The 15,527-nt window shown below is 44.7% G+C and overlaps 1 protein-coding gene and 1 non-coding gene across 3 annotated transcripts in view; one reads left to right on the top strand and one right to left on the bottom strand.

Annotated features, from left to right (window-relative positions):
- LOC126366013 (follistatin-related protein 5-like) overlaps positions 1 to 15,527 on the top strand; it is a 481,840-nt gene that overhangs the window by 346,551 nt on the left and 119,762 nt on the right. For both annotated transcript variants that reach the window (XM_049970904.1, XM_050008870.1), the window contains exon 4: positions 13,642 to 13,878. In XM_049970904.1, the coding sequence (XP_049826861.1) occupies positions 13,642 to 13,878 (237 nt within the window). The remainder of the gene's footprint in view (positions 1 to 13,641; positions 13,879 to 15,527) is intronic.
- Positions 12,363 to 12,437, bottom strand: Trnas-cga (transfer RNA serine (anticodon CGA)). The gene has a single exon. It is a non-coding gene; the product is annotated as a tRNA-Ser (tRNA).

The raw sequence follows: 15,527 nt of genomic DNA, 5'->3' as shown, positions 1-15,527 counted from the left end.
GAAGACGAGGTGTGCATTTACTGCTTCCAACCGTGGTCAACTGATACCTCTAAAGAGGGTTGGATTAAGTGCATCGGCTTCTTTCGCTGGTATTATTAGCTTTGTGCAGATGTCGAGAATGATACGTGGAAAGTTTTTAAATGTGACTTCTGTATCAAAAATTACAAGGTCTGAGCATATTTCTTGTTATAGCTGAAACGTCTGCAGAGTAACAGACAGTTATGCAGCACTCTTTACTTTTGAAATAATCATTTAGGGTGAATAAACGCTCTGTTACGAATTCATTAAATTTTAACATTATTTACGACGCGTAAGTAGGAAATCCGTAAACGTGTGATTAGGAACCACATTTATGGAGGTAACACAGTTTAATTACTTCTTCTGCTATTACAGAATGAGAAGAAAATTGTGGTCGTTAAATTAGGGAATATGTGCTGTGTGTAGCACATACTCGATAACGTAAAGACTGATAATTTATTGGTGATTTCAAATTTAAAAACAACGCCGTAAAACTCTCGCAGCAATTTATACCTAATGTCGGCGGAGGGACCACCTTATCCCAGTCCAGCCAATTTGATTTACAAACTTCCTCACATGTTAATACTTAGACCGAGAGCCACCTCTTCCATGGGCAATATTCTTTTCGTAATATAAATAAGTATTTGTCTCGTTATGGATGAGCCAAAGTATTATGGCCACATGCTTAATAGAGCGTTGGTCCACCTTAGAATAACAGAGTAGCAGTGATTCTGGGTGGCATGGATTCGAAGGGACCTCGCTAGATGTCTACGCACTGGTCACGTAATTCCCGAGAGTGTCGGGCTCATGGTTTGTTGGCGCTGTACTGTCGTCCAATGTCGACCCAGATGTTTTCCATTGTGTGATACTGCCAGTGGTATTAACGGTCGCGACATAAACTCGAGTTAACTAACACTCTCCTCAAGCTGCTTTAGCACGATTCTCGCCTTGTAACGCAGACAGTTATGCTGCTAGAAGGTGCCATGCTGTCATGAAAGAGTTCAGACATGAAGATAGTGGTTCGCAGTAATATTTAGGTAGTCCACAGCTGTCAGGATTCGAGGGATGTCGGGTGAACATCCTTCATACTATGAGATACAACCAATGGAAAAATGCGACATTGTTCCTCTTTATTTAAAAGACTCTGATTGAAAAGTGGAGCGCAAACTACCTCAATCTACCTTCCTCACATCCTTTAAAATTTTTCCGAAAAATTACTCCCTCAAGCTCCTCTAACTGTAACTCACTGATACCCATTAGTAAATTGCTGTAAGTTGCTCATATCTATCCACTTCCAGATACTTTTTCTCCCTCATTCAGGCCAACTCATTGTCATTATGTCTTTTTGTCTCTCTGTCATTGTCTCGTGTGTCAAGCCACAGCCTCCTTCATTCTACCTTACTACTACAGTCTTCTCTCAGTGTTCCTGTTTACGTCTTGCTCTCTCTTACTGGCAGCATCACATTCCTTCCTTCCTGTTGCTGCTTCTCACTGCCACTGTCTCTTTCTTCCTCGTTGACACTGTCACATTCTCTGCCTATCATTATTATTGACTCTTACCGACTTCCTCTTTATTCCCCCCCCCCCCCCCCCCCTATCACTATCACCGTCACTCTTTTTCTCTTTTCCTCTTGTATCACTGTCAACTGCAATTGTCCCTCTCTTTCCCTCACACTGCCTTAACCATTTCCTTCCCTCTTTCTATAGCACAGTCACTGTCTACTATTTCACAGTATTTATTAATTTCCGTCTCTTTGCTACTACCACTGTCTGCTTCTCTCTCAGCATAAAAAAATCGCGAATATCTAATATTCATGTCATAATTTTTGGAAAAAAAGGCTCTGAAAGACCCCACTTTTCAGTCAGAGTCTTTTAAATATTCAGGAATATATCCGCAATTTGTTTGCTATGATAGGATCGTTTTCCCGCTAGTTACCTTCTTTCCCCTGCTGCAGCACCTGTGAAAGGAAATGTATTGGTAAGAAAAATTCAAATAGTTTATTTAAAAACACAAAAATTATTTTACACCTGAGTCCGGAATTTACGTTAAAACTTTTTTGATAAGTGCTTCAGTACTACAACACGCGTTCCCGGATGATGACGGAAACACTTTGCAGCACCCAGGTTCGCCGTAGAGAACACCATCGCAGACGCTTCTGTCTCTGATGCAGTGTCAAGGGTAACCGCAGCCATGGTCTCCGTGCTGACAGTCCATGCTGCTGCAAACGTCGCCGAACTGTTCGTGCAGATGGTTGTCGTCTTGCAAACGTCCCCGTCTGTTGACTCACGGATCGAGACGTGGCTGTACGATCCGTTACTGCCATGGGCATAAAATGCCTGTCACTTCGACTGCTAGTGATACGAAGCCGTTGGGATCCAGCACGGCGTTCCGTATTACCCTCCTGAACCCACCGATTCCATATTCTGATAACAGTCGTTGGATCTCGACCAACGCGAGCAGCAATGTCGCGATACGATAAACCGCAGTCGTGATAGGCTACACTCTGGCCTTTATCAAGGTCGGAAACGGAGATGGTACGCATTTCTCCTCCTTACACGAGGCATCATGACAACGGTTCACCAGGCAACGCAGGTCAACTGCTGTTTGTGTATGAGAAATCGGTTGGCAACTTTCCTCGTGTCAGCACGTTGTAGGTGCCGCCAGTGGCGCAACCTTGTGTGAATGCTCTTAAAAGTTAATCATTTGCATATCACAGCATCTTCATTCTGTCGGTTAAATTTCGCGTCTGTAGCACGTCCTCTTCGTGGTGTAGAAATTTTAATGGCCAGTAGTGTATTTGTTAGTTTTCGTCTCAAATCTGATTTTAAGTGTAGAGGTAGGGTAACTTGGAACCTCTATTTCTTGAAATCGGATTAAGATGTCAAGAATTTTTTTCAATTCTTTGGAGATCGGGATCTGAAAAATATATCGTAAATTTTCAGCTATTTGTTGTGCACATCCGTCTTTGAATCCGCTGCTGGTTTTTGGTCCGCTGATGACGGCGAAGATATACTAGAATAGTTGTGGGGTTTTCAGAGAAACCACCCTTGAACTATTGGTGCCTCCGTGAGTCCATCAAGCTCAACGTAGACTGCACCAAATGCAAAATGAATCAACCGATATTGTAGAGCTTCCGAAGCAGGAGAAATTGTGTGATATTCTTACCTCGATGCTGTGTCGTAGGACAGTGACGATTCTTCTGCTGTGTGTACAAATGGTCCCTAGCCCAAGGGCTGCCCAAAGTGATTGACCATATCTTTTTAACATCAATAGAACTCGAGTATTTAGCAAGGAATATCCCGTTTTTATGTGTGACGGGGCATGAACATCAAACACCTTGTCCCCTAATCTTGGTTTCACCATAATTCAGACATTCCATAGTTGCTCATGGTCGTAGCACGCTGTCCGCCGCACTGCTTCGCCGTTTCTGAGACCGGCGAACTGCTTCGCCTTTTCTGAGATGCTCGTTTCCATGTCCCCGGCCACATATGTCAGCCCTTTATCAAAGTCACTTATATCAATGGGCTTCCCCATTTGCGGCTCGTATTGTTGCTAGAATCACTCCCCATTCGTCTCTGCTCAAAAGGAAGCGGTGCAGATGAAAATAATATTATGTTACTCTCTGTTATTTCAAATGTAATCGCCATAACTACATTGCATTTTAAATTCTCAGAAAAACAGGTATAAGATATGTGGAAAGACGGGTAACATGCTCCATGTGTAAGAGAAACATTAAGAATTAAAGGACAAGAGAGAGGTTGGTGCAGTTACCTTTTTGGTAGTAGACTGTGGCCAGAAACGTCGCGTCCTCTTGTGGTCTGGATAAATTTATTTCGATGAGACGACGCTTATGATACCTGGGACCAGTAACCACATGCAGAAAGATAGGAAATGTTACGACTTCTGCGCCACTTGTTAGCAGCACAGTGGCTGCGCCAAAGACTGAAATGGCGTGGAGTTTTACAATTATTTACTGAATTTTCTTTACAATTTCTCCCTCGTCGTCCCTGCTCAGCCCTGCGGATACCTCTGCCTAGCTGCTGCTGTGTAGATTGTCCGACTATGCGCGCAACGCGCGCCGCTGACCGCACTCGGGAACCTCAGGCCACCAGTGCCCCGCTGAAGCCAGGATGCCCTGTGGTTGAGATGAACCCGTCGCCGTGAGGTCGGCTGCCGATGCCTGCTGCACCGGCGGCTGGGAAGCCGTCAGTCGCGATGTCCGTGGGGTCCCGTAATGGACGGACGATGCGCCGTGGGTCCAGGTTGCCGTGAAGTCCCCGGCGGCGCTGAGGCCGGTCCTGGTGGAAGTTCAAGCTGTAGTTGGCCATGGTGCCGACCGAACTCGGGCCGACCTCCAGAGCTGAAGTTGACATCTGGCGGCGAACGGATGACTTCCGGAATCGGCACCTACGAAAATTGAACATTCGGACGCGGACCATGTCCATCCTCAGATCCGAACTGCTTCCTAATGTCTTCTGTCTATTGCTGCCTGCGCTCCACTATTTATATCCGGCAGGAGGACGTTTTTTACCCTCGGTGGTAGCTTTTTGTTATTACTCCCACAGTATATTGCAGCGTAACTTAGCGTGCTGTCCTCACTTCCCATTACTCAGCACTCTCCAGGCTTCGCTCGGCGCTCGGTCTTTGTGCGTCCTTGCGTCAACCTGCTCCTGTCAGCAAGGCTATCTGTGCGTGCTTACTTCGAAACCTCTCAGTCGCCGGCGTGCCTCTGTTTTGCCATTCTCCACTGCGTGAAGCAATGCTTACTACATGTGGCTGCAACAGAAATCAAATATAAGATACACCAAAGCTCGTTTTTTTTATTACTATTTTTGTTTTAATCGTGACTCTTCTGCCTGGTCTGATGCGGCCTGCCACGAATCGTCTCCTGCGCCAACCTCTTCATCTGAGAGCAGCACTTGCAACCTATGTCCTCAGTTATTTCCTGGATGTATTCCAATCCCTGTCTTACGCTACAGTTTTTACCCTCTACAGCTCCCTCTGGTAGCATGGAAGTTATTCCAAATGTCTTAACACATGTCTTATTATCCTTTCCATATATTCCTTTTCTCTCCGGTTCTCAGCAGAACCTACTAATTCTTACCTTATATTCCACCCAAGTTCCAACATTCGTCTGTAGCACCACATCTCACATGCTTCGATTCTCTTCTTTTCCGGCTTACTCACAGTCCTTTCCTCACTGCCATGCAATGCTGTGCTCCAGTTGTACAATCTCAGAAATATCTTCTTCAAATTAAGGCGTATGTTTGCTACTGGTAGACTTCAAATAGCCAGGAATTCCCTTTTTGCCACTGCTAGTCTGCTTTTGATATCCTCCTTGCTCCGTCCGTCATTGGTTATTTTGCTGTCTTCTAGCAGTGTCCTTGACTTCCTCTACATCGTGACCATCAGTCCAGGTGTTGTGTGTCTCATCGTTCTCATTTCTGCTACTTCTCATTACTTTCGCCTTGTTTTGGTTTACTCTCAGTCCACATTTTCTACTCATTAGATTCTTCACACCATTCAGCAGATCCTGTAATTCTACTTCACTATCATTGAGGATAGCAATGTCATCAGCGAATCTTATCACTGACATCCCGCCAGCCCGAATTTTAAAATCACTCTCTTTATTTCCGTCTGTGTTCCTTCGATGTATACATTGAACAGTATGTACGAAACACGACATCCCTATCTTACACCCTTCTTAATCCGAGCACTTCGTTCCTGGTCTTCCACTCTTATTATTCTCTCCTTGCTCGTGTCGTGCTTTAATTTACCTGTCTATCACTACGCCTTACCCACATTTTCCTCATAATTTTGAATACTTAGAGCCCTTTACATTGTCGAAAACTTTTTCTGGGTCGACGTCCAATTAACGTATCTTTTGGTCAGATAAGTACAGGGCAATATCAACAGCAGGAGGAGATGATATAATGGGAGTAGGATTCGTCATGGAAATGAAGGTAGCCCAGACAGTGTGTTACTGTGAACAGTTCAATGATAGAGTTGTTCTTATCAGAACTGACAACGAACCAACATCCAGCAGCAATAGTACAGACATACATGCCGACTTTGCAAGCTGAAGATGAAGAGACACAGAAAGTATAAGATGATATTGCGTTTGTAGAAGGAAGGAATGGAAGAAAAGGTTACAAAATTTGGGCTTGGAGAAAGAAGGAGAGAGGAGAAAGATTAATTGAGTTCTGTAATAAATTTCAGCTAGTAATATCGAATACTCTGTTCAAGCATCACAAGAAGATTAGATTACATCACGGTCAGACAGAGATTCTGAAATCAGATACTGTGTCGTAAGGGGTACCCAGGAGCAGATATAGACTCAGATCAAAATATAGTAGTAAAGAAGAGTAGGATGAAGTTTAAGAGATAAGTCAAGCAGACTCAATACGAAAAGAAGTGGGATTCGGAAGTACTAAGAAATGACGAGATACACTTGAAGTTCTCTAAGGCTCTAGATATAGCAATAATGAATAGCTCAGTAGGCAGTACAGTTGAAGAGGAGTGGGCATCTCTTAGAAGGGCAATAACAGAAGATGGAAACATTGGAACAAAGAAGGTAATTGCGAAGAAACCATGGGTAACAGCAGAAATACTTCAGTTGATCGATGAAAGAAGAAAGTACTAAATTACATGTCACTGAGACATGAAATTAATAGGAAGTGCAGAGAAGCTAAGGCGAAACCGCCGCGTAAAACATGTGAAGAAATTGAAAAAGAAATGATTTTCAAAAACTCAACATATAGAAAAATCAAAACAACCCTCCGTGAAATTAAAAGCAAGGATGGTAACATTAAGAGTGTAAAGGGAATTCCGCTGTAAAATGTAGAGGAGAGAGCGGATTGTGGAAACAATACATTGAGGGCTCGATGAAGTAAAGTTTTGTCTGATGTGACAGAAAAAGAAACAGGAGTCGATTTACGTAAAAGAGAGAAGGGATTCGGAATGAAGCACACGAACATTATTAATGTGCTCTCCCCTGTCACGATTAAAATTCTTTCCATAAACTACATCCCGTCTTTTTGGTCGCATGCTGTTTTCAAGAGGTGCTAGTATAACACGACATGTGTGAAAGCGTCTGTGTTTGGAAAGAAGGTCAGAGAATTACATTACGAGTCGAGTCTGGCGGGTTACATGCAGTGCTGAACCGGAGATACTAGCTGAATTGTTGAGATTGTTAGTCAATTAGTAATAAACATTTTTTCTGTCTCGATCCCAAAGTAGCTTCATCAAAATCTGAAAGATTTAAATGCCTCTCTCTCTCTCTCTCTCTCACAGTCAAACTGATCATCACCCAAAGTATCTTCACTTTTCTTTTCCATTAGTCTGTATTATATTATTATCAGTAACTTGAACTGGTGCGTTTTAAGCTGATTGTGCTATAGTTCTCGGACTTATATGACCTTGACACCTTGGGGACTGTCAAATCGATATTTTTTCAAAAGTCCATTAGCATATCTTTATTCTGTGCCCATCCTGAGTAGTCCTTTCGTTGTCACCCTTTCCCGAATGATTTTAGGAACGCCTCACTTACATGCGTATCTTCCAAAACTCTTTGTAACACTGATTAGTGTTAATTATCCCCTCTGTTTTGCAAATAGACACCTATTTCTTCTTCTATCATGCCAACGGACAGTTTTCCCCCTCAACCCCCCCTCCCCCCTCCCAATCCCTCGTAGATGCTCTCAGTGTTCTTTTACCACCTATCCACTCTCTCCTCTCTGTTCTGCGTTTAATACTGGATCTGCTCTTGCACTCTTAATGTGACGGCATTGCAGATACGTGAGTAATTTACAACAGACGAATCATATAACGGTTAATAGCCCATTGTGTCGTCATAACAAGAGCGTTCCGTCGGTTGTAAGTGGCTGCGAGGAGTTCACCGTAGAACTTATCATGGTGGTCTACGCTGTTAGCATTATATGGTTTGTCTGCTCTAACGGCGCTATAAATAACTCGCTTAACCGCATAAGATGATCTGATTTGGATACAATAAAGTGCATGCTATGATACGTACTACACCCGATAATGATCATGAGGCTGGCGGAAATAAAATAATTTATTTCAAGGCTAAAAAGCCTTCCAAATATAGTTTTATCCTTCATAAAAATTAATTTCAGTGCAGATCCTTAGCGAAGATATTTTTAGAAAATTACTTGATTTATCACTGATAAATATGACATTCTATTGTAAACACAATAATAAAACACCTGTTCATAAAAACGGCAATCGAAACTGTGAACATTGAAACGAAAAGGTTTCAGAACTTGTCACTGCCACACAGTATAAGTCTGTTTCCCTAAGGCGATATCGCAGACAAATTGTCGTTTTAAACATTTCGTTTTAGGTGTGATAATATCAAATGTACCTTATAATCAGAATAATCGAGAAAAATCAATGAAACCTGAGCAATAGTGACAAGAAGTAAGCAGATCAAAACATTAGCTGCTTTGATGTCCTCCGATGTACTTCTCACGATTTGCTACGCTGATGTGGCAAAACATTACCATCATCTGCCTAACAGCATATTGTTTCACGGTTCTGCATGGCTTGGTTCGACAAGTCCTCCGTAGGTTTCCGGGGATATGTGGCACCAGATATCTGAACAAAGGTCAAAGAATTTGTGTAAACTAAAGGCCGATGGCTCGTGGGTGCAGAGCTTGGTCCTGGGAGTACAGACTCTCCTCCAAGCATACCTGCCCTCGTCTCCTCCTCAACCATTAAGGTAGCTTACCATGCCGCAACGGAGACACAAGTGTACACGATTGCTGGAGCATAGTGGTTGAAGCAGGCCAACTTAAGTTTCCGCAAACCAGTCAACCTTCGCGGGACCACCAAGAGGTTGCGCTATTAGTACAACGTTATCACAGAATAGCCAGTAGTTGTATAGTTTCAATGCAGCTGATTTATCATAACCGTGGCACCAGCAGAATGAACAATTTAAAGGAATTTAGGATAATTTTAGACTTTGGGAACATATAACAGTAAAAAGTTACTAAAAATCATTCAGGAACCTCGAGTATGTCTAAACATGTTCGTGAATATGACCAACAGTTTCTTCACTCCACAAATATTTTGAAAGAGGACAAAGACTTAGTGGCTGACATGTGTGAGGAAAGGTGTGGTAAGAACTAGAGGTCATTTAAATTTCTAAATTTAGGGCAAACATTAACAGAAACAGGAAAAAAAATTCTCAGCCGTTATTAACAACCCACATTTTGTTTGTGTGCAATGTAGTGCAAAGAAATCTTAATGTGGAAGGGAGGCTTTTTCTTTCAGAGATGTACTTCTTACACTGACTTAAAATGAAAAACGAACTTCTTTTTTGATAAAATGCATTTGGGGAATTTAGAATGAACTATGTTGGCCACTTAGAAAATTCAGCGACCCAGCAGTACACATCGCGGAAAAAGTAATTGAAACTCATGTAACTGGTGTCATATTTTGGTGGACTATGAGAAGATTACCGAAATATACTTCCAAAACTATACTTTAGCTGGTTACTACAGAAAACATTTATTAGAGATGACCTGATGATGATTCGTACTGTGAATAACTACCAATAGTCGAATGAGAGTGAAGCTGCCGTGAAAACTGTTCGTATCGAAATAAATAAATGAGTCCAAAATAGGCCGAAAAGGAAAAAAAGGACAAATAATTTCGACATTTTCCTGGCTCAAAATTACGCAAAACGAATATCTATTTCATCGAGTCTCGTGTTGTGATACTCAGGTAAAAAAAAAAAAAGAAGTGGGCTTACATTCGTCTGGAGTGAGATTTTCCCGGAGGGTGTCCATTGGGGGCCGAACCGCACAACAGACCTGGGCTCGGTGTGGGACGGCGGTGGGGTGAGTGAAGTGCTGCAGCTTGTTATGGAGTTGTGTACAACTGAGGCTACGGCGAGGACGAAGCCTCTCCGTCACTTCTAGGTCCCCCCGTTGAATACAATACAAGATTCCCTTATCCTGCTGGGGTTGGTAATAGCTTGACTTGCATGGGAATAAAGCAGCCGGCTCTTTCTGCTAATAACACGCGGCAGCTTATCTATGTGGCTAATAGGCAAGCATGGGCAGGTTAAAAGTGAAATGTGTACACCTCTGACTTGCGCTGGATTGCATGTGGTATGTCTACACGGGTCAGCATCGGGCTGCTGCTAAAGTGTCGAAATTTCGATGCTTTGATACTTTTCCCATAGATTATCGATATGTGCAGGCGACATTTCATGAAGCGATATATCGGTATCGTAGTTGCAATATCGAGTGGCGATATTTTTATTGTACGTTATTTTTTTTTACAAGTTTCTGTGAATATTTGAATGTGTTCTTTTGAAATTGTAATATAACATTATTTTCTCTTTGTGAAGGAGTCTTACTGCTTTTGGGCTTTCATCACGTTCAGTCTTTCGCTTTGGCTGTGTGAAGCAAGTGTAAGTGAGACGGAGAAAAGGCCCGATTGTTCTTGGGGGTGGCGGTGTGAATGGAATAAGAAGATATTAGATGCGAAGAAACGACGCATCAGTTGCGTTAAAAAACAGTTTTTAAAGTTACTACTGTACTATTTCTTCACATCGGCATTCTTCAAAAACAGTAGCTGAAAATGATGAACAATTACCTAAATTACAAGATTGGACTCTGCGCTGGCCGGAGACGTGTGAGAAGAAATGCTTACGTTATCGGCGCTCGGCGCTACCAACAAAAACTGCATCGCTTACTTTCGCCATGAAATTTTGACTCTACAACCGCTGGTTCGCTGGCGTTTCCAGAAATAAAAAATATGGAAGTCGACATGAAGTGTTCCGGACATATCCGATATGTGACGAACCCAAACGACGGACCCATCGGACATCTTTTATTGTGCCACTTACATGCAGTTACCACTGTTAGCAAAGTGGTTATCGCCAAGCGTGAACGTGCATCGTTTTCCTTTCAATTCTTGGTCTAAGGGGGATGAGCAGGCTGCTGGCTTTTTGATGTGCAGCATATCTAATAATAAATACTTGAATATACAGCTCTAAAACTGGCACTGTATTTACAGTGTACAGGCGTTACTCTTATAGGCCGGTACTTCAATACTTTTTCCGTCGATATATCGATATATCGGCACCATTCTTCGATATATTCAGGGCCGATAATAATATGTTTTAAATTTCAATGGATAGAGCGCCCGATATTTTTAAAAAAGATCAACAGTCCTAGTCGGCAAATGTCCTTCATTTTCAGAACTCCTCAGTACCTTTCTTTCGAGCATTTGCTTCATCATGGAGGTGGCCGAACCGCACAATAACACTGGGTTCGGTGTGGGGCGTCGGTGGGGAGAGTGGACTGCTGTAGCCTGTTGTGGGGTTGAGACCCACTGAGGTCTACGGCGAGAACAAAACCCCTCCGTCGTATCTACGTCCCCAGTTCGATACAATACAATCATTACATCAGTTTTTAATATGTTAAGTCCATACTGAAATTTCAGTGACACTCCTCATTCCTTGGCGAACTACACTCAAACTGCACTGAGGAATAGACGCATATAAAACCGTACAACGTTTCTCTACGACACTGTTGAGATGGTTTCATTGCTGCCTGAGGCGGGCACACCTTTTACTAATCAAGCAGACAGGACACAATTCATGTTACTAGACGGGAGTACTCAGAGTACGACATTTTAATTTTTTATTGTTTTGTGCCAGACTAAAGTGAAGAATTATTGCATGAGACTGCACATTTCCTGTCAGCTCATGTACTAATCTGAGAGCCCACTGCCATTGCTAGTAAGGTGCTCGTACGATTGCTCGTTAGCAGCTGCCAGACATTTTACGAGGGACGTTCAGTAAGTAATGCAGCACATTTTTTTCTCAATCAATTTCGGTTGAAAAAATGCGGAATTTATCTTGGGACATCGTGGATGGTTACCGCTACAGCTCGTATAGTCAATTGAGTTCCTATAGATGGCGGTACTAAACATAGCCTTTAAAAATTCTTTAAAACGGAGTCTGTAATGTAGGTCCGCTCCAATCAATAATAGTTGTCATAGTTTCTTTTGGAGGAAAATCAGAACGTCGCTGATATTCATAGGCGCTTGCAGAATGTCTGTAGAGACCTGGCAGTGATCAAAACCACAACGAGTCGTTGGTTTCTCAACTGGAGGTAGCTGTTTATAGTGCTGACCCCAAGTCGGATTACTCAAATGTACGTGCCCGCTCGGTTCGTCGCCGCCCAATAAAGAGCAACGAAGGACCATCTGTGTGAAACTGCTTAAACATTACGAGGGTAATCATGCCAATTTTTTTTGTGGACCGTACTCAGAGGCAACGAAACTTCCTGGCAGATTAAAACTGTGTCCCGGACCGAGACTCGAACTCGGGACCTTTGCCTTTCGCGGGCAAGTGCTCTACCAACTGAGCTACCCAAGCACGACTCACGCCCCGTCCTCACAGCTTTACTTCTGCCAGTACCTCGTCTCCTACCTTCCATAGCTCTCCTGGTTTGGAAGGTAGTAGACGAGGTACTGGCAGAAGTAAAGCTGTGAGGACGGGGCGTGAGTCGTGCTTGGGTAGCTCAGTTGGTAGAGCACTTGTCCGCGAAAGGCAAAGGTCCCGAGTTCGAGTCTCGGTCCGGCACACAGTTTTAATCTGCCAGGAAGTTTCATATCAGCGCACACTCCGCTGCAGAGTGAAATTCTTATTCTGGATACTCAGAGTCGATGAAACGTGGGTTCATCACTTCAAACCCTAAAGAAAACGGCCGTCCATGGACTTGCGCCACACCAATTCTCCTCTGAACTTGAGAGCCGCACGGTCTGGCGGTAAAGTCATGGTGACTGTCTTCTGGGTCTCTGAAGAGTTTATTCCGTTTGATGTCCTCCCTCACGGTGAAACGGTCAATTATGAAGTGCCTTGTGCTGCCCTCACGAACTGAAGGAACGATTTCAACGTGTTCATTGCCACGAAATTGCAAACGAACTTCTCCTTCTCAACTACAATGCAAGGTCTCACGTAACTCTGCGCACCCAAGTGGAGCTCACTGAACTTCGCTGTTCTTCTGTTTGGCCCAGTGAAGGAAGCGCTCCATGCGAAGCAATACGTGGACGATCGGGAGGTTACTGATGCAGCAAGACATTGGCCCCGAAGTCGACCAGTAGAGTAGGTTCAAATGGCTCTGAGCACTATGGGACTTAACATCTGTGGTCATCAGAGCTTAGAGCTTAGAACTAATTAAACCTAACTAACCTAAGGACATCACACACATCCATGCCCGAGGCAGGACTCGAACCTGCGACCGTAACAGTCACGCGGTTCCAGACTGAAGCGCCTAGAACCGCACGGCCACTCCGGCCGGCCAGTAGAGTGGGCATGCAACGCTCCCAGTTAGGTGGTGTAAGGCCGTCGAATTGATCGGAGTTTATGTTGAAAAACAGTGCCGTTTTGCCAAAAGAGTGGGAAACCAACCTGCTCTCAGGGGGGAAGAAATGTGTTGCATTACTTACTGAAATCTCCTGGTATCTGTGGAGCGCTGTTGTGCAGTACGCTGGCCGCTCACAAGTGCTTACGACCGCGCTGCTTGCGCCGCTCGGCTGTCGGCACAGCGGGCTGTAGGGCCGCCCCGCGCCTGTTGCAGACCCGTGCCTGGTGCAGTTCTGCGGCGCGGGCCGCGAGTGCGTGCTGGAGCGCGGCGCGGCCGTGTGCGTGTGCGTGCGGCGCTGCCCGCGCCACGCGCGCCTCCACCTGCAGCGGCCCGTCTGCGGCTCGGACGGCCACCTGTACGCCACCCACTGCGACCTGCACCGCGCCGCCTGCCTCGAGGGCCGCGCCATCGCCGTCGACCACTCGCTCGCCTGCATCCCGCACCACATCGGTAAACGATCAGCGCTCGCTGCCGCTACTGCTGCTGCTGCTCCTGCTGGCGCTACTTGCTGCTTACTGCTCCACACACACACACACACACACACACACACACACGTAGCTGTTCCGCTGAAGACGATAATGCAATGACCTCTATGCTGCTTGGATGGAGTTCTCTTGGTCTGAGGGCTTATACGGCAATGGTCATTAAAATGGCAAGGACTCTCCCTCTGATTCAGCACCATACTTTTTTTTAATCGTGTATTGAACTAGCTACACTACTGGCCATTAATATTGCAACACCAAGAAGAAATGCAGATGATAAACAGATATTCTTTGGCCAAAAATATTACACTACAACTGACATGTGATTACATTTTCACGCAGTTTGGGTGCATAGATCCTGGAAAATCAATACCCAGAACAACCACCTCCGGCCGTAATTACAGCCTTGATACGCCTGGGCATAGAGTCAAACAGAGCTTGGATGGTGTGTACAGGTCTAGCTGCCCATGAAGCTTCAACATGAGTAGTGACTGGCGTATTGTGACGAGCCAGTTGCTCGGGCACCATTGACCAGACTTTTTCAATTGGTGAGAGATCTGGAGAATGTGCTGGCCAGGGCAGCAGTCGAACTTTCTGTATCAAGAAATGCCCGTACAGGACCTGCAACATGCGGTCGTGCGTTGTCCTGTTGAAAAGTAGGGTTTCGCAGCGATCGAATTAACTGTAGAGCCACGGGTCGTAACACATCTTAAATGTAACGTCAACTCTTCAAAGTGCCGTCAATGCGACCAAGAGGTGAACCAGACGTGTAACCAATGGCACCCTATACCATCAGGCCGGATGATACGCCAGTATGGCGATGACAAATACACGCTTCCGATGTGCGTTCACAGCGATGTCGCCAAACACGGGTGCGACCATCATGATGCTGTAAACAGAACCGGGATTCATCCGAAAAAATGACGTTTTGCCATTCGTGCACCCAGTTTCGTCGTTGGGTACACCATCGCAGGCGCTCCTGTTTGTGATGCAGTGTCAAGGGTAACCGCAGCCACGATCTCCGAGCTGATAGTCCATGCTGCTGCAAACGTCGTCGAACTGTTCGCGCAGATGATTGTTGTCTTGTAACCGTCCCTATCGGTTGACTCGGGGATCTAGACGTGGCTGCACGATCCTTTATAGCCATGCGGATAAGATGCCTGTCATCTCGACTGCTAGTGAGGCGAGGCCTTTAGGATCCAGCACGATGTTCCGTATTACCCTTCTGAACCCACCGATTCCATATTCTGCTAACAGTCATTGAATCTCGACCAACGCGGGCACCTATGTCGCGATACGATAAACCGCAATTGCGATAGGCTACAACCTTTATCAAAGTCGGAAACCTGATGGTACGCATTTCTTCTCCTTACAAAACAACTTTTCACCATGCAACGCCGGTCAACTGCTGTTTGTGTATGATAAATCGGTTGGAAACTGTCAGCACGTTGTAGGTGTCGCCACCGTTGCCAACCTTGCGTGAATGCTCTGAAAAGCTAATCATTTTCATATCACAGCATCTTCTCCCTGTCGGTTAAATTTCGCGTCTGTGGCACGTAATCTTCGTGGTGTAGCAATTTTAATGGCCAGTAGTGTATATTGCCATTCAGGACTGTC

Source organism: Schistocerca gregaria, chromosome 1 (genome assembly GCF_023897955.1).
Source record: "Schistocerca gregaria isolate iqSchGreg1 chromosome 1, iqSchGreg1.2, whole genome shotgun sequence".
Lineage (NCBI taxonomy): Eukaryota > Metazoa > Arthropoda > Insecta > Orthoptera > Acrididae > Schistocerca > Schistocerca gregaria.
This window is presented reverse-complemented; position numbering and strand designations above follow the sequence as displayed.